Source organism: Pan paniscus, chromosome 10, assembly GCF_029289425.2.
Source record: "Pan paniscus chromosome 10, NHGRI_mPanPan1-v2.0_pri, whole genome shotgun sequence".
Classification (NCBI taxonomy): Eukaryota; Metazoa; Chordata; class Mammalia; order Primates; family Hominidae; genus Pan; species Pan paniscus.
In genome coordinates this window covers 99073145-99091905 of record NC_073259.2, presented here as the reverse complement: position 1 = coordinate 99091905, position 18761 = coordinate 99073145, and the positions used below count along the sequence as shown (strand labels likewise).

The 18761-nt window shown below is 34.0% G+C and overlaps 1 protein-coding gene across 1 annotated transcript; it reads left to right on the top strand.

Annotated features, from left to right (window-relative positions):
- The first annotated feature begins 628 nt into the window (after positions 1 to 628).
- On the top strand, positions 629 to 8128 carry KERA (keratocan). The gene is made up of 3 exons (XM_003823403.5): positions 629 to 908; positions 2340 to 3233; positions 7098 to 8128. The coding sequence occupies exons 2-3, from the start codon at positions 2348 to 2350 to the stop codon at positions 7268 to 7270; spliced, it is 1059 nt and encodes a 352-aa protein (XP_003823451.1). The 5' UTR covers positions 629 to 908; positions 2340 to 2347; the 3' UTR covers positions 7271 to 8128.
- The last annotated feature ends 10633 nt before the right edge of the window (positions 8129 to 18761 follow it).

Genomic DNA, 18761 nt, shown 5'->3' with positions numbered 1-18761 from the left:
GTGTTATATTATAATGAATAAAAAATTATCCCACCTTAGCAGGTACTTGGAATAAATTGTTAAAAGAAATATAATAGGAAATAGGGATACAAAAATTATTTCTCTGAAAAAAAGCATAATACCAAGATTAGCACCAAAATCAGGTAGTGCTTTCCAGATAGCACATTTACATTTTTTCAAATATATATATTTATTTATTTTTCCCTTAGTCAAACACATTACAGCATCTATTTTATATCAGGAACAGATAAAATATGTCCATATAAACAGAAGACATTGGCTTTTAATTATTTGTATTCAATTTTTAAGAAATGATCATCTAGGGAAAATGTTTTAAAATCTTTTAAAATATCTTTTTGTTATACTTTAAAACTGCCTTCAGCTGCCTATTGGTAAATAAGGTCTGGATATCAGTACATGACAACATGTACTAATGAATTGAACTGTGAATTAGGAATGAAAATTGCTTAGAAGTTTTTTTATGAGTTCTTAGGATTAAAGTAAGAATTTCCTTTGCTGGGCTGTGTAGGCACTAAGATTCCATGGTTGTTGGAGGGGTTAAATTTGGATCTACTAGTGCATATATATTATCGAGGATTCATAAAAACACGACAGTGGAGCCTGGGTCAATCCATTACCATGTACAAGCAGTGACCAATAGAAAAGGAAGAAGAAGATCCAAGAAGGCTGAGGTAAGCAGTCTTCTGAAGCCCTGTCAAAGTGGAAACAATAGATCAAAGGTGTTCATGGTGACTGGGACCGTAGGTTTCACTGTTTCTCATAGGAGACTTGACAGCTTAAAGTAAAAACAAATTATTTTCGTCAAAGTTTTTTTTTTTCTCTTAACTGATTTTTAGCAAACCTCAGACTGAGATACAGGACTCAACGGTGTATTCCTGGAAGGCAAGGTAAACTATTTTGCACTTTTAAAAACTCTTAAAGTTAAGCATGCAAAGTACTTATTCAACAGACGCAGGGTTACAACTTCAATAACTAAACCAAAACCCTATTCTGAAAAAGAAAAAAAAAATAATGTTTCTTTGTTGGAACATGGCCAGAGCAGCGTTCTGCAATCCTAGAAAATTTGACAGCTTGCAGAAGCAGCTCTGCACTTGTTTTCTGCAATTTAATGGCAAAATTGAATGATCAGCATTTCATAAATGAAGTTGACTTTATCTTTTCCTAAGGAATCAGTAAAATTTATTTCATCCTATTATCAATCAGTTCAATAAATGTACATTGGTCAGAATGTTACTGATATATATATAAATATATATGTAACATATGTATGCTATAAATTATTAAAATATATATGTATATTTCCTGTTAAAATAATTATTTGTACCAATAATCTTTGATGATCAGTGGGGAGGGTTTATGTGTTTTAAATGTATCAAATATTAGTAAATGCTAACCTACTTTCTATTATCCACACTGATAATATGAATATAAAGAAATTCTCTACCTGTATCCTAAATATGTTTTTGGTTGTTTTTGTTTCTTATCAACCATAATAATGGCATAGTTAAATACAATACTCACGTACTTGTGCTATACATCACAATGTATTCAACTCTATATAATAAACTCTATCGCTATATATACATATATACACATATATAGAGACAGAATATACATATTCTCTGAGAGAGAGAGAGGGAGAGAGAGAACTGATAATTCAATAGCTTGGCTGAACAACTTAATTGTGTGCTTAAAATTATAGACATCTTCCCCCACCCTCAAAAAACTTACCTGAGAAGTTGAGCTAGAGAATAACAGATTAATCACATTTTTATTCAGATCCTAGAACCTTCCTTCACCATAAAGTGCTAAAATGTTCTTTGATCTCTTCATTCCTTTGGTTCAAGGGCCAAAAGGCCTAGGAAATCTCATCCAGATGTTCTGCTCATTTAAGAGTAAAAGTAAAAGCATATGCTTTCCTCTCAGGAACAACACAGATTCCCAGTTTGAGTTTTTAAAAGATCACTTTTTTGTATTCTCATATTCAACTACTGATGTCAGTTCAGTTCTTTAAATTAAATAGCTTGAAATGGAAAAACACTTAGAGCTGCTAAAATTTTCTTTCCATTTCTCGGCTTTTATTGTGTTTGGGTTACAACCAGAAAGCTACAAGTCGGTGAATTATTCTCAATGTTTGCAAAATGCTTTGCATATGGTGCCTACTAACTAGTGTATATTAATTAAGATCTGTGTATGAAATGTTGACATATTTTCACCTCTTCCCTGAAGAAGCAATGCTTACTGATCATTTTGATGTATAAAATTATCTAAAGGTCAAGATCTTCAAATATCTAACAGTTGTGTTCCTTTTCCTGTAGGTGCTATAATGGCAGGCACAATCTGTTTCATCATGTGGGTGTTATTCATAACAGACACTGTGTGGTCTAGAAGTGTGAGGCAGGTCTATGAAGTACATGATTCAGATGATTCGACTATTCATGACTTCGAGTGTCCCATGGAATGTTTCTGCCCACCCAATTTTCCTACTGCTTTATATTGTGAAAACAGAGGTCTCAAAGAAATTCCTGCTATTCCTTCAAGAATTTGGTATCTTTATCTTCAAAACAACCTGATAGAAACCATTCCTGAAAAGCCATTTGAGAATGCCACCCAGCTAAGATGGATAAATCTAAACAAGAACAAAATAACCAACTACGGAATTGAAAAAGGAGCCCTAAGCCAGCTGAAGAAGTTGCTCTTCTTATTTCTGGAAGATAATGAGCTAGAGGAGGTACCTTCTCCATTGCCAAGAAGTTTAGAACAATTACAATTAGCTAGAAATAAGGTGTCCAGAATTCCTCAAGGGACCTTTAGCAATCTGGAGAACCTGACCCTTCTTGACCTACAGAACAACAAATTAGTGGACAATGCCTTTCAAAGAGACACTTTTAAAGGACTCAAGAACCTCATGCAGCTAAACATGGCCAAGAATGCCCTGAGGAATATGCCTCCAAGATTACCAGCCAATACAATGCAGTTGTTTTTAGACAACAATTCCATTGAAGGAATACCAGAAAATTATTTTAATGTGATTCCTAAAGTGGCCTTTTTGAGACTAAATCACAACAAATTGTCAGATGAGGGTCTCCCATCAAGAGGATTTGATGTATCATCAATTCTAGATCTTCAACTGTCGCACAATCAACTTACAAAGGTTCCCCGAATCAGTGCTCATCTGCAGCACCTTCACCTTGATCATAACAAAATTAAAAGTAAGTAACCTGCAGAGTATGTCTTTGACTAAAGGGCTCATGGTCATTAAATGTATCTTTATTTTCATTAAAAAGAGCAAATGTGTTGCCCCCTCCCCCACTAATGTTCCTTTAGATTTTTAGTGTGTTTTCAATTTTCAGTATTAAATTTTGTCCATACACAGTCTTAATGAACCAAGAAGTCCAAATCTTCAAACTGAAGACTAAAAAGTGGACTTGAGTCATCTACAGAGGACTATTATCCATTAGAGAAACTAAATGCCTCTATCTTCTTTTACTCCAGGAGATTCCAATATTTCTGCCCCATTGGGTAGGCTTATTTAAGAAACCATACCAGGCACAAACAACCTCATGACTAGTAATAAAGAAAATATGATTTAAGAGGCATTAGGAAGGCATCTCTGTCCTAAACACTATATGACAGCTGATGCCTGAAACCCTCCTAATGGGAGTCTCTAATTAAACTCCCCTAATTACAGTGGGAGTCTCAAACAAGTGTGTAAAGGCTGGTGACTCCACCCCCAGAATTCAGTAGATGTGGAGTGAGACTTGAGAATTTTCATCTCTAACAGCCGTCCAGTTGATGTTCTGGGAACTACACATTGAGAACCACTACTATAGTTTAAGGCTTTATTAATTAAAATGGAAAGAAATTTCCCTGGTAGCTGGCAACTCCTTGGGACTTACAGGCAATCGTCAGGTAGAATACTCTCTCTTTTCCTGAAAAGAGCTTTTCATAAGGGAGTGAGAGATTAATTCAAAGTTTTTGGAGGCAGAGGCATCATCAAGAGAAGAAATGATTATAGAAAGCAGATGTTGGACACATTAGAGACAAACTCGGCTTCTTCACAATTATGCATGAGACCAGGCTGGACTTGGTGTAAAAATAGGTCCAGCCACAGGGGTACGATACCTAGCCTGGCATTTATCTATGCATCTTCAAACTCAGAGTAGACCCTTTAAAAATAACTTTGGGGAGATTTCTCCAGGGCAACCTAAGAAAATGCATTCCAAAAGTAATATTCAGTCAGGATAGTTTGTAAGAGAATAACAAAGATAATTTGTCAAAAGATTGTGCTGCCTGGGTATTACTCACTAAAGCTTTTTAAGCAAATAATCACATAAACATATCATTTATAGGAACAGACTATTTTTCCACTGGGAACTGCTCAGTTATTTAAGACTTTTTTTGTTTTTTTGGTGGGGGGAGTTAAATAACAGTGTACTTGAGTCTACAATCCAGGAATTAAATGGCAGCCTGCCATCACAGCAGTTATTTTTCCATGGTGATGAAATGTATTGTTTAATCCTGTAGTCAAAAACAAAAGATGCAACAGAAAAAAAATGTTAAGAGATGAATCTGTTTAGCTGAATCAAATAGAACAACAACAATATTGACCTAAATACATAATTTTTCCTGACGAGTGTTCTGTGCTTCTACAGGTATATTACAGGTACATTCCTTAAAAGCCCCACGGACAATTGATGTGGGAAGTAAACTTCAAGTGACTCCACATGGAGCCTTTGCTTACAAATTAGGCGTTCCATCCTGAGCATTTGTGAATTAGGGTGTTTAGGAGTGAGGTAGCAGTATTTAAAACACAGTTGAGAAGTATAAGACTTTAGCTTATGGAGTATTATGTGTGTAGTATAGACCCACATTTTAGAGTTTTATCAAAGTGTTTTCTCATAGATTTCTAATTTTCTATCGTTCTCAAATCTGAGTGTGCATCAGAATCACCTGGAGATCTTGTAAACCCAGGTTGCTGTTTCCCACCCCCAGAATTTCTGACTTGCTAGGTCAGAGGTTGGGCCTCACAGTTTACTCCCCAGGTATTAATAGTATTGATGTTGCTGGCTCACGATTTGAGAACTACTATTTAATCCTTGCAAGAAACTTGTGTGATATTATTAGGAATTTCTGAAAGAGAGAAACTGAAGATCAGCTAGGGGAGGATATTTGCCCAAGGACAAAGGGCAAATGCAATAGCCAGAACCTGAGTCTGAAGTGTTTTTTTCACTCATACAGTATAATAACAATACTTTCCTTCATTGTCATGAATACAAATTTTTAAAAAATTCTATCAGTAGAACAGCAACGAAGAGAAATCTAGTTATTTACTTTTTAATGTAGATATCAAATTTTGTCATTTCAATATTCAAGAAAATAAATATAAGAGTTTCCCTGGAGAGAATATTGACACAATAATATCACACTGTGTCAAAACTGTTTAAGTACTTGCTTCTTCTAGCCACATAATCTACTCTAGTTGTAACAAAGTGGTCTCTAAGAAACATACCTCCTCTATGAAAAGACATCAAAATTTATGAGACAGTGAACTTGTCTTAAGCAATATGATGGAAATATTTATTTTTCTGAAAACTTTCAGGGATTTAAGATTAGGTAAAAATGTTATTTACTCAACTACATTACTTTCTGGTGTTCCCTGAGAAACACTGTAATTTATGAAAATGTAATTAAATTTAGAATACTTCTTTTTTATATTCATTTATTCAGACATACATTGATTATGGGACATGAGCTTGATGAGGATAAGAGGATTGCACATCGAAAGGGACATATTCTTTTGGGCAAGAGACACATTGTAGAAATAGAAAGAATAGGCCAGGTCTCAGCTCTGCCACTTACTTTCTGAAATAAGTTGTGTGCATTTCCTTATTTCTCTGAACCAGAATTCCCACAAAATGCCCAGGTAGGTAGAATAATAATATTGGCTGATAAAGCCTGTGAGATGATCAGGTGATACTTGGATGTATGTAAAAAAAGAGAACCTGATTTTATAACAACTAAACTGCTATTCAAATGAGTCATTTTTATTAAATTCAGTTTACAAAATGGCATAAATTCAAAGCAAAGCAACCTTGCTGGAAACATAAAATTATTCACTACAATATGAATCTATATAAAACAATAGGCCACAGAGGAGGGGCATTGCCCAAGTTCAGTGGGTCTAATCGGGGAAGATCTCTTGTTTGGAATGGTTTTGAAAAGGAATTTAAAGGTAATATATGGATTCATGGTTGAAATCAGCTGTTACAGAGTTCCCTGAATTTTGCTAGTTTAACTGGCCTTCTCTCCTGTATGTTCCTAAATCTCAGCATAGTCATTGGTGCCAAGGGCTTTGATCCAAGGCAGGTGCACAATTACTCCCATCCTAACCATATGAAAAGGATGTTGGGATATTTTCTGGCTTGAGTTCTTTGTCATTCAATTCTTGGCAAAATTTTAGTTTCCAATTAAATAAATTTGAAGATGAAGATTCAAGATTATTTTCTGTATTGCTTATGTAAAGTTATGTTAATTGTACTTTTAAAATCATGTTATGCACACTATTTTGCATCTTTTAAGGTAATTTTCAAGCATTTTCTTTTATATTAGATTGATTTTCTACTTACCCATCCAGGATCCATCCATCCATCCATCCATCTACTCTTGTACTTACCCATTCTTTCAGTCCCAAATCTGAACTGTTGTCTCCACCTCTGATGCCCTAAATCCTACCTACAGCAATCTAAATGTGCTTTATCTTACCTGCAAGTTTAGAAAACAAGTGATGTCTTATACACATTTGTTTCTATCACAGATCTTAACAGTATTTCTTTACTAGTGCTCTATACTAAGTAGCAGAACATGGCCTGAGATGACTGTAAGTTTGCTGAACGTTTGTTTGGGGGAAACAGATAGGCACAATTTCTCACTGACACAAATGTTTTGTATAACCACTATTTTCATATATTAGGCCACTAAACCCTCCATAGGACCGTGGCATTAGTTTTTTGGTCTTCACACTGTTAGTTTCTCTTGTGTTCCAATTCATTCATCTATTCTCTTTGTTTCTGTAGGTGTGAATGTCTCTGTAATATGTCCCAGCCCATCCATGCTGCCTGCAGAACGAGATTCCTTCAGTTATGGACCTCATCTTCGCTACCTCCGTCTGGATGGAAATGAAATCAAACCACCAATTCCAATGGCTTTAATGACCTGCTTCAGACTTCTGCAGGCTGTCATTATTTAAACACATTCTCACCAAATCTAAAATTAGTTTAATGAGCTAATGTTTCTGACATGAAATGTGGTTACCATTAATAGGTTTAGGACACAAGTCATATTCCCCATTGCTCTCGGCCACCATTTTCATTTGTGCAGTGTATTTTTTCTATTCAAAGATGCTTTTGCCAGTTACATGCATCACAGCCTGCATTAATTTGCTTTTCTTTTAATTAATAAAACAGACACAGAGTTAAGATAGTTTATCAACTCAAAGATAGTTTTATTTTGGTCTCTTCCATAGCTTATTAACACTAAATAAAACAATTATATTCTTATACAATAAAAATGACATATTTGTGTATGTTTAAAATTACTTATGCAGATACCGTAATTTACAGTATAAATGTAATAATCAAACAGGAGGAGAACGACCTGAAGAAAATGAGAAAATAAAATATTTCTTAATTGTAATCATAATAAAATAATTGCAGATTGCTAAGTAGCTGTTGGCGGTACAAGTTTGATATTTAGCTTGAGAATGGGTATGGAATGAATCAAATACTTCATCACTAAAGAATTCTTGTTATTTAATATCAAATAATGAAACAGCAGTCACTTCTAGTTCATTACCATTTTTTGTAGCTGTTGTTTTTAGATATAGTCCGCTGTATTCTTCTAAGTTCTAAATTTTATGTTTATCATAATGCATTTCTTGTGGAATCTTAGTGTTTTAACATTTGAAATCCACTTAAATTGCAAATTGTTCTTTCTATTTGATTGTGTTTTTTGGATTTTCTAAATAAAAATATTGAATGCGTTCTAACAAAACAGAATATTTCAAAGAAATTAGCAAGCTTCATTAAAGAACATGTTTTAATAAAAATGTGTTATAGTAAAAATTATTTTCATTTTTCTGGCATAAATATATTCAAATATGTTTACTCCTACCTTCATTTTCCTTTTCTTCCAGAAAACACAAAAAAGTTTTTATTCTAATCACTTGACATAATATTTCTGATTTTTGTGAATTAAGAAAAACAGAATTTCATTAAGTAACAAAGTACCGTGTACTTTACATTACCCTTATGACTTTACAAGCATATGCTATAAGCAATCTGTATTCCATAAAGATCAATGGATGCCTTTATATACATTTTCCCAACAGTATTCTTTAAAATCCTACAAATCTGGCATATTTCCACAGAAAAATGATTATATATATTTGTAAAACACTAGGTTAAAAATGTCCAATTGTTTACTTCAAAGCCTCTCAGAAACTTAATATGCTATTTTATAATGTACATTTCCAAGAAAATAATATAATGTGCAACTACGTTTTTACACCAAACTTATTTGAGGGTGAAGAAGAACCAATCCTTACTATAACCTTATACCAAACTTACTACTTATTTTTACACCAAAACTTATTTGAGATTGAGGAAGGAGAACCAATCAACAAACTTTGAACATAGTTTTTAAAATGCTGGCTGAAAGTAATAAATCAAATCAATTGACATTAACAAAAAGAAAAGTGTTTTAAATGACCTCAAAGCACATAAATAAAATTATATAAATTATGTCATAAAAATAGAAGTAATCAGATATCATTAGACCGAGAAAAAATATGTGAAGGGGAACATAACTTTAAATATTTGAAAACATGCCATTTGAAAAGGGCACAAAACATATGCCAGGAAGCCCCAAAATGAAGAGTAGAATATATGGTTAAAATTGATAAGAAGTCATATTTTGGCTCTAGTTAAGAAAGAATTTTCTGATATTGTTCCAAGTCACCCGGCAATGGAAGTAACTTTTCTTGAGGTAGAGTTACCCACCTCTGGACTTCAAACAGTGAATAAGTGATAATTCAAGAGGCAGAGTATAAAATGGAGTCCTATGTGGAAACAACATTGTCGTGGTATGTTTCTCCAAGAACTTTTCAGCCCTAAGAATTTTCTACCTTCCCTCCTTCTTTAAATGTTTCTTGAGTACCATATATATGACTGTACTACACACAGATGAAATAATATTTTTTATGGTTTATTCTACAGTGAGACACAAATTAACTGAAAATCACAAAAATATGTACAATTTCATATGTGATAAATATTGACAGAGAGCTGCATGCTGCGAAGGAATTAATAATAGTGATTTGAGAGAAGGATTCCCTAAAGAAATAATGATTAAGGAAACATATAAAAGATTAAAAGTACTTAGCAGCACAAGGTAGAAGGGAAGAATATTCCACGCCGAATTTAAAGATTCTAGTCCTTAGGAATAATTTGAAAGTCACTGAAGAGTTTTAAATCATAAGGGATTATTTTCATTGTAGAGTAACATCATGCAGTGGTAAAGAACACTAACATTGAAGCTAATGTTGCTGAGTTCAAATCCCAGCTTTGCCACTTACTGGCTTCATATCCTGGGCAGAACCTTTAAATTATGTATGCCTCAGTGTTCTCTTACCTGTAAAATGGAGACAGGTAATGGCATCTACCATACGGTGAGGATTAAATGAGTTGGAATATGTAAAGTCCCTTGAAGAGCACCTGACCCATGGTAAATACTAAGTAAGTGTTATTTATTATTATTACTGTGTGCATGTGTATGTTTCTCCTTGGCACTGTGAGTAAAACAGTTTGCAGGGAACCAAAAGTAAATGTTCAGAGATCGGTTAGAACTTCAGTATTACAGTACTAGCTAGAAAAAAAAAAAAAAGGAAGTTTGGATTATAAGGTTGTGGTGGAATTAGAGGTAAGTGGACAAATGTGAGAGTATTAGAAGGTAAAATTGTCAAGACTTGGTGGCAGATTGTATAAAGGGGAGTGAGAGGAACGAGGGTATTAAAGTTTCTGGCTTGCATGACAGAATAGACGGCAGTATATTTTCTAATAGAGATACATTTAGAAAGAATTATGAGTTTGTCTTTACACATAGTTTGAACAAGTTCAAACTATGATTGATCCAGAAGAAGATGTCATATAAGTTATTGAAAGAGGTCTGGATGAATATATAAACATGTGGTACAATTTTCTAGACTTTGTTAATCTATTCAATAATTTGGAAGAATTTTGCACTTAAACATTCATACTCCCATGAGGTAAGACTGGTCAGGGACAGGGGACAGATTAGGAGAATACAGACATCATTCGGAGTATTGACATGTGAAGCTAAGAGTAATGGAATCACTTTCTTCATACAATTTTTTGACGTATGTACAAAGCTACTATAGGTTCCCTGAAGCTTTCAAATGATATGCTGTTCTCTTTCTTGATGTTACGTACAATGTGACTATCATTCTTAAAACTCAGGAGTAATAACTAGGAGATAAGTTCAAGCCATTTTGTAAATTATGGCTCTTTTAAATATTCAATCCATCATTTAATGGACCTACTTAAAATACAATACAAAACAAAACAAAATAATATTATCTATAATCTTTCCATGTAAATATCATAAATTTAATTCATAAGCAAGAAAAAAGGGCACAAACAAATCAAAGAAAAGAAATATACAAGGATAGACTGAGCAATTTATTTGCAAATGATGTTTTAAAAAATTAAGATAGATTTTTGGTGGTTAAAAATATTGCAACAGAATTATTTTATTTAACTTCTCCAAATACCCTTAAAAAACCTAGATAGGACAAATGGTATGGAGGAAAAAAATTCCAGATGACATATTTGATAAGACTTGTGTCAAAGAATTCAGCAAATCATCAAAATAATTGAGTGTAAAAATGTGTGTGTGTGTGTGTGTGTGTGTGTTTAAGAAGTGGGAAGAAATGTGTTTTTCCTACTCTGACACATTCAACAGAACACTATACCTCTGGTCACCAAAATGTGAGGGAATTTCTCCCCACCCACCAAAAACTAATTCTCTGGCAGACAGAAGCTGGGTATTCCATAATTCAATTCAATTCTGGAACTACCTACCTGGAGACAGTGTCAGGTCTCACAGGTTAAGAGTTTAGTCCCACAAAACTGCCCCAGGCCCCACTTCAGATGTCAAAGGCAAATAGTAGATTTTCACCTACATGTCCAACCAACCAGCTATAAATTGGAGTTTCCGCAAGCCCCTCATCAGGTTTGATTAATTTGCTAGGGTAGCTCACAGACTAAGGGAAACACTTTGCTTACATTTATAGATTTATTATAAAAGATATTACAAAGGATACAGATGAATAGCCAGATGGAAGAAATGCATAGGGTAAGTATACAAAAAGGGGCATGGAGCCTCATGACACCTCCAGGTGCTCAGCAAACTGGAAGCTCTGGGACTGCGTGCTTAAGAGTTTTTATGGAGGCTTCATTATGTTGGCATAATTGATTGCATCACTGGCCATTAGTGGTCAACTCAACCTTAAGCCTCTCTTTCCTCACCGACGGTCGTGGCAGATGAAAGTTTAAACCCTTGCAAGCCAGTTGTTTCCTGGGCAACTAGCCTCCATCCAGAGGCTATCAAGGAGTTGCCTCATTAGAACAAAAGATGCTTCAATCACCCAGGATATATCAAAGGATTTAGGAGTTCTGTATCAGGTGTTCCTATCATTCAGAAAATTACAGAGATCTTAAGAGCTGTGTCAATAACTGGGATCAAAAACCAAATATTAGAACAAAAGATTATCCTATTGCCCCCATCTACAAGAGTTTTAGAAGCTCTATATCTGGAAGCCAAGGGCCAAGACATTAATCTCTCTCTCTCTCTCTCTGTATATATATATACACACATGGTAACTACTAAGTGTTATTTATTATTATTGTGTGCATGTGTATGTGTATATATATGTGTGTGTGTATATATATATGCACAAACACACAAACATATACACATACATGCACTAATATTTCTTATCATAATATGGGTATTTGATAAATTGATGGGTAGATAAAGATACTTAAAATTTACAGTGCTCTAAGAATGGTGCATTGCCTAGGAGGAGTGTAAAGTTTATTGGTTACAGTTAGGTTATATGTCATAAAGGATGGATGCATTTTTTTGTTCAAAGTTAACCAGAGCATATAGGTAGAGAATGTATAACTGTCAAACTAATACAATGGAAAAAAAAGAGTGAAAAGTTATTTACAGAATCCAAAAGAAGGGAAGAACAGAAAGTTAAAAAAAACAAGTAGAAAGCACGTTGTAAAATGGTACGTTTCAACCTACATATATTGGTAATTACATGTACAGTGGCTAAGAACTTGTGCTATGGAGAGAAAAGATGAAGTTTCAAATCCACCCTGTGCTGTTACTAACTCTTTGATCTTTGGTAAATGTCTTAACATTTCTAAGCATTGCATCCTCATCTGTAAAATAAAGAACAATATCATCTATCTTACACAGTTGCTGTGAGAATTAAGAGAGAATAGATGTAAAACTTTTTATCATCTGACACATAGAAAATACCCAATAAATGATAGGTTGGAATTTTTTTATTAGGAGGGACTCTGATACACACAATTGCATAGACTTTCTCCACCAGATCAGACCATTTTATGAATCAAAAACTGAGAAAAATAAATGGTGAACTCATCCATGTCAAAGGTTTTAAATTTTTATGCAATGCATGGGTAAACAGACAAGTGAAGTTGAGGGCGATAGAATGGGGCTAGTGAACTATGAAGTTGAAGTTGGATAGTGAAAAAAATAATGAGATCAGGAGGCGAAAGACAATTGGGAGAAAAATACTGAAGGCTCAGTAGGTTGAAGTACGGGTATGAGAGGCATTAGGGCATATATAAGCTGGAAGAAAAAGAGTAACCTGAGCCTGGGAGCCTACAGCTGAAGATATCTTAAGAGCCTCAATGTTGAGAGATGAAAAGATTCTGGGTGTTGTCATAGGATGGGACTCACAAAATTAAGAGGAAGTAAGTCATGAAGTCAAAAGATCAAGGAACTCGGATTTGGTAGGAATCTCTGATGCAAGTGATCATTATTTACTTTAGAACCCAGGAAAGAGGAGAGCACAAAATGATGAAAATTTTGAACTATTGAAAACAAATAGTTTGAATGTCTTGTTCAGTGTCACATAGCTGCTGAAAGGCAGATACAGGATTCATACCTAAGCAGTCTGGCTTCAGAGGCCCTGTTTTTGACCACTATGTTATACTAATTCTAATGATAAAATATGTCATTATAACTGAAAAAAAGTTAAAGGATTATTATAGAATAATACATATAAATACATAGAAATTGATTATTAAAACACTTGTTTAAAAATTATTTGTCTCATTGAATGAAAGTTTGCACAACATCTGCAGCACTGCCTATAATGAAGGTGATTTATGGCTTAGCAAAACAGTGAAATGTCATATTTACCAAAAATTCTAAAGAATTTATGTTCTTTATGCAGCTGTGACAGATCTCAGGACATTTTGCCAAGAATATTTCTATACTGGGAAAAGAAAGCAAATAATATATGAGCACATTGTAGAAAAAACTGTGAAGCAAATATAACATGATTTGGCAAATCACAGAATTATTATCTTTGTATTTATTTTTATAACTCTCAAAAATATTACTTTCTTTGTGACATTCAGCTGAGCAAACAAAATTCAAGTGTAGAAAAAGATTCATTGTCTTGAGTTCTTAACGCTTTCTTAAGACAAGTTAAAGTTGTCCTGGAAAAAGATCAGAACTGTAAAATGACTAGCAGAACTGTGTTTTGCAAAAGTCATCTGAAAAGCTATCCATTGTTTATATTATGGTGCCAGGATTTGTTTCCAATAAGGCAAGAGTTCTGCCATATATTCAATTTTCTGGCCTCTCACTTACATTAAAAATGACATAAAAAAAGCTGTTGGTTAATGGGAGTATAAACCAAGCACATGATTCAGGTTCAAAGGTAGAGACTCTGCCTTCAGAGAAATGGAAACAGACATGGAACAAACAAGATTTCTACACAAGATAAGCTACTTCTGCATAGTAAGATCATGTACAAGGTCTTTATATAGTTAAGAGGAAAGAGACAAAATGTTTTGAGTTACTTAGTACACCAACGTATCAAAAAGCAAGGATGGCAAGGTATATTTCGAAGAGCATAGAGACTGTTGACTCTGATACAAATGAGTTTGAATTCTCTATCTGCTAAAGGAACTGAGCAAGTTAATTAAACACTTGCAACATTGGTTCTTTAATTACAGTAGGCAAAGAATAGTATGCTTTGCCTGAGAGTCCTCTTAGAGTAATAGTGTAGTTAAGATGCCTAAATATACTAGGTGCTGATGAACAAGATTATTATCATTAATATTATTGGTATTATTAACATTTGAATTTCTTAAACAAAGATGCACTGAAGAGATTTTAGATGGCCATATACCTGGAACAATATGTGACAGAGTTAGAATAGTCAAATGCTAATATTAGAGTCTAGGTGCTTGGTATATAGGTATTCATTGTAAAATTCTTTCAAGTTTGTTGTCTCAAAAGTTTTATCATAAAAGTTTGGCAAAAAATATATAGAGGGAGAAAAAGACTTGATAATGTATTAGTTATTTTCCCTTATAATATACTAGTGGTTCGTACAGGTTTCCAAATACTGATCACAATACTGTACTTACCTAAAATCTTTGAATGCAAATTTCTTTATTTTAATGAAGCTGTCCAGTGTTTACTTAGACCATATTTCTCTCTTTCAGGACACATTGTGGAATTAAACTTTCTCATCTTCATGAAAGAAAACAAAGAAACCATAAGAATATTTCTGGTCACTGTGCAGTAACTGGAAGTGACAGATATTACTTCCGGGTCAAAGAATTGCATTGCTCAGGTGCAACTCTCTTTTCCTTTCCACTGTTGTGGAGAGAGGGAAAGTCTGCACCTTTCAGGTGACAGATGGCAGAAGGTCTGCCATTCTATTAGTCTGGCTGCCTGAGAGATTACATAAGGCAGACCTGCTCTGCTGACTGATACAAGAACGTGTACCACATGAGAGAAATTAACTTTTGTTGGAGGGGGGGTATTAAGCCACTGAATTTTGTAGTATATGTCATTACATCATAACAGTCTATCATGAATAATTCATTCATATTTTGCATATCTTTTTAGTGACAGGAATTGATAAATTATGAAAACCTAATGCTATGAAATTAGTACAGCATTTCCAATTTAAGGTTAAATTTGTCTCTAAATGATGCGTGAGCTTTGTAAAAGTCCAATAGCTAAGCTTCTAGTGAGAACAGTAATTTACTGCCCTACCTTTTCTATCCCAGTCCTACTCCCTAGAAATAACAGTTCTTAGTATTTACTGTTTTTGTGAAGTTATCTACATACTGCTAATAATATGTTTTTATCTTTCTTGATTTGGCAGCTTTAAGCAACCTGTGTTGATTCTGTTATGGAAGATCATTTAGCACACGTATGCTTATCTACTCCCTTCTTTCTATATTTTGATAGCTGTGTTAATACTTGAATTTCTTAACTTAGTTAATAAACTTTGGGAGGAAAAAAACTCTCATACTTCTATTTCCAGTTGCAACAACTCTACAAGTCCATCTCAATTGTTCTCTTTGTGAGAGGAGGTAATTTTCTAACCATCCTCTCTACTTTGACATCATCTTTTGTCAGATATACCTTTATATTCGTGGTCAAAGTTGTTCAAACTTATACTGTACTAAAGCATCAATGAGGTTTGCAATACATTTCCTATAAATTGATTCTAAAATGTGAAAGATTAAAAAAAGGACAGTCACAGTATGAGTATCTAAACATTGTTTTTTTTCTCTTGGGTTCCAATAGGAGATTGAATCCCTTTTCTGTGTTCATTCCTGAGCAGACATTAAACTGCAGCCTTGTCCTCTCTAATTAACCAATTAACACATTTCCACCTTGTTTCCATTATCATCCAAAGAAATGTTGAAATCTGTCTTCCACCGTTGACCTCCCCTTCAATTCTCTTTGCAGTAATGGATTTATTCCTTATAAAAATTCTGCACAATGACTTCGGTGAGATTCTAGGAGGAATATGAGGCAAATATGTTTAGACAGCATCTTCTCTGTTTTTTATTAACTTGATTAAAGACTTAATGCCATGCAGGTGTTTGATACCTCCCACTTGAAATATCTTCATGAGTCCTGGGAAAAGGAAGGAGAAGTGTTTGTGAAAGTGTTAAAAATAGGGAGTTAAAGGTAAAGGTGCATGGAGTAAAGCATCAAAAGAGAGCTACAGACAGAAGGGAAAGCGATTATGTATGGTACCATGGGTCGCTTAACTGAGCTAACTAAACCTGAATGAATTCTGACTACATTTGGACTTGCATATGTAGAGGTAGATATTAATTTCACTTTTGAGAGGTAAGTACCTTTCAGTGAATATTATTTTTATGCTTTTAGAAATGTCTTATTTCTCCACTTGGTCTACATAAGAAACTTTGCTCAAATGTCCCACTGATAACCCAACAACCACCCCCACACCTCCTTTCCCTATACTTTCACTCTCTAATGCCTAATAGTAGTAGGATTCCTCTTTCCTCTAATTGTGAGATTTTTTGTTTCAGTTAAATACTGAAACTACTTTGAGTTGCTTTCCATTTTTCCTTCAAATCTGTGGAACTCCAAACAACTGCTTTCCAAATGTATTGTTTAATGTGCTTCTTTCTTCTCAAAACACTAGAATTCATAGATTTTTTTAACATGGTAGGTGTGTTAGCTTTCTAGGGCGGCCATAACAAAATCACAGATTTGGTGACTTAAATAATAGAAATGTATTTTTTCACAGTTCTGAAAATTTAGGATCTAGAAATTAGGATCTAGAAAATTTAGGATCCAGTTCGATTTCTCCTGAGTCCTCCCTCCTTGGATTGCAAATGGTTGTCTTTCTTTGTGTCTCATAGCGTCTTTTTTCTGTATGTGCACATCCCTGGGGGTTCTCAGCATATTCAAATTTCCTCCGCTTGTAAGCACAAGAGTCAAACTGGACCCACTCTAAAGACCTTTATGAGGCGATTAAGCCATGAGTGCTCCTCCTTTGTGATTGGTATTAAGATTCTTATAAAAGGAACATCAAGCAGTGTTTGATCTCTTGCTCTTCTGACTTTCAACATGTGAGGACACAACATTCCCCCCTCTGGAGAATGCAGCAACAAGAAGCCATCTTGGAAGTGGAAAGACCAGGCCTTCAGTGGCTGATACCTTAATCTTGGACTCCCAGCCTCCAGAACTGTGAGAAATGAGTTTCTGTTCTTTGTAAATTACCCACTCTCAAGTATTGTTAGAACAGCTCAGAAGGACTAAGACAGCATCCGAAAATGTAGTGTTTCCTTTACTTACTAATTTAAACATTTTGAGTAACTAACAAAGGTACACAAAGTTAGATTACATGTGTGTATTACCCATATTTTGGCAGATCAATTATTACTACTATACACAAGAATTCATGCTAGAAGTTTTAGTGCTTACAGGACAGACAACATTAAGTTGGTGTAGTTTGAAGATTGATACAATTGTTTTGTTTTTTTTCAAAAGGTTAAAGGCAAGACATCCCAGAAAAAGGAAAACACATCAGTCATGTCTAGATTCAACCTCAGTTATCAATCCTTCAAAATATGTCAATCTTTAAATATAGGCATACATAATTTCTGATAGAAATAAAACTAATTAATAAAGTGAGTAAAACCAATCAATTGCTTATGAAAATTGAAGCTTTTTACCCTCACAATCTAAGCAAACAAACTTTTAAAAGAATGATCAGTGTAAATTTTCAGCACTAACGATCAAGATATTTCAATAATTTCTAAGTTATCTGACAGAATATTTTGGCCCTAAGGAATAATTCCAAATGTTTGGTGAAAGATCTCAACAGAATAAAATGAGAATTGCCACATCAAAGCTTCTGTGTTTATAAAAGAAACAGCTGTGACTAAGGGGCCTGAGGGCAATGAATTAATATTCAAGGTTTTCCTTCTCAAACAGAGTTATGAATTTGAACATGTTCGCAAGAAAATATAATAAGCTCACAGTCATTTGAAATGATCTTTACAGATGCCATGTAAATATATACCAATCAGCTTTGCAATTAAATACCATATAATTAGTTCAGGGACTTCATGCCAAAAGTATGTTGTAATTTTACTAAATTTAAATTGTGCACAGTGGTAAATGAGAATGAATGTTCCAAAATGATAGCCCATTTTGCATATTTTACTGCACACACATGCATGCACATACACATACACACATATACAACAAAATCAAACCAATGCAAATCTGGAAAGAATTGTATGGTCTCCATTATTGGCAACTCTAAAGGAAAATTTCACAAGAAAAATTAGTTTTACATTTAATTTCTCATATTTTATGTACCTCCAAAAAAAGTTGGCAAACAAAATTTGTTTTAATGTATGATTTGTTAAAATCAGAAGAATACTTATTCTACAATCATATTGTAAAAATGCCCTAATATTCATTCTGTATCTATTTTATTAAATGGCAAGTATTTCGATTCCAGATGGTACATATTACACAATGTCATTTATCAAAATTGTATTTATTCCAAGCACATAAAACTCTTTAAAAAATAA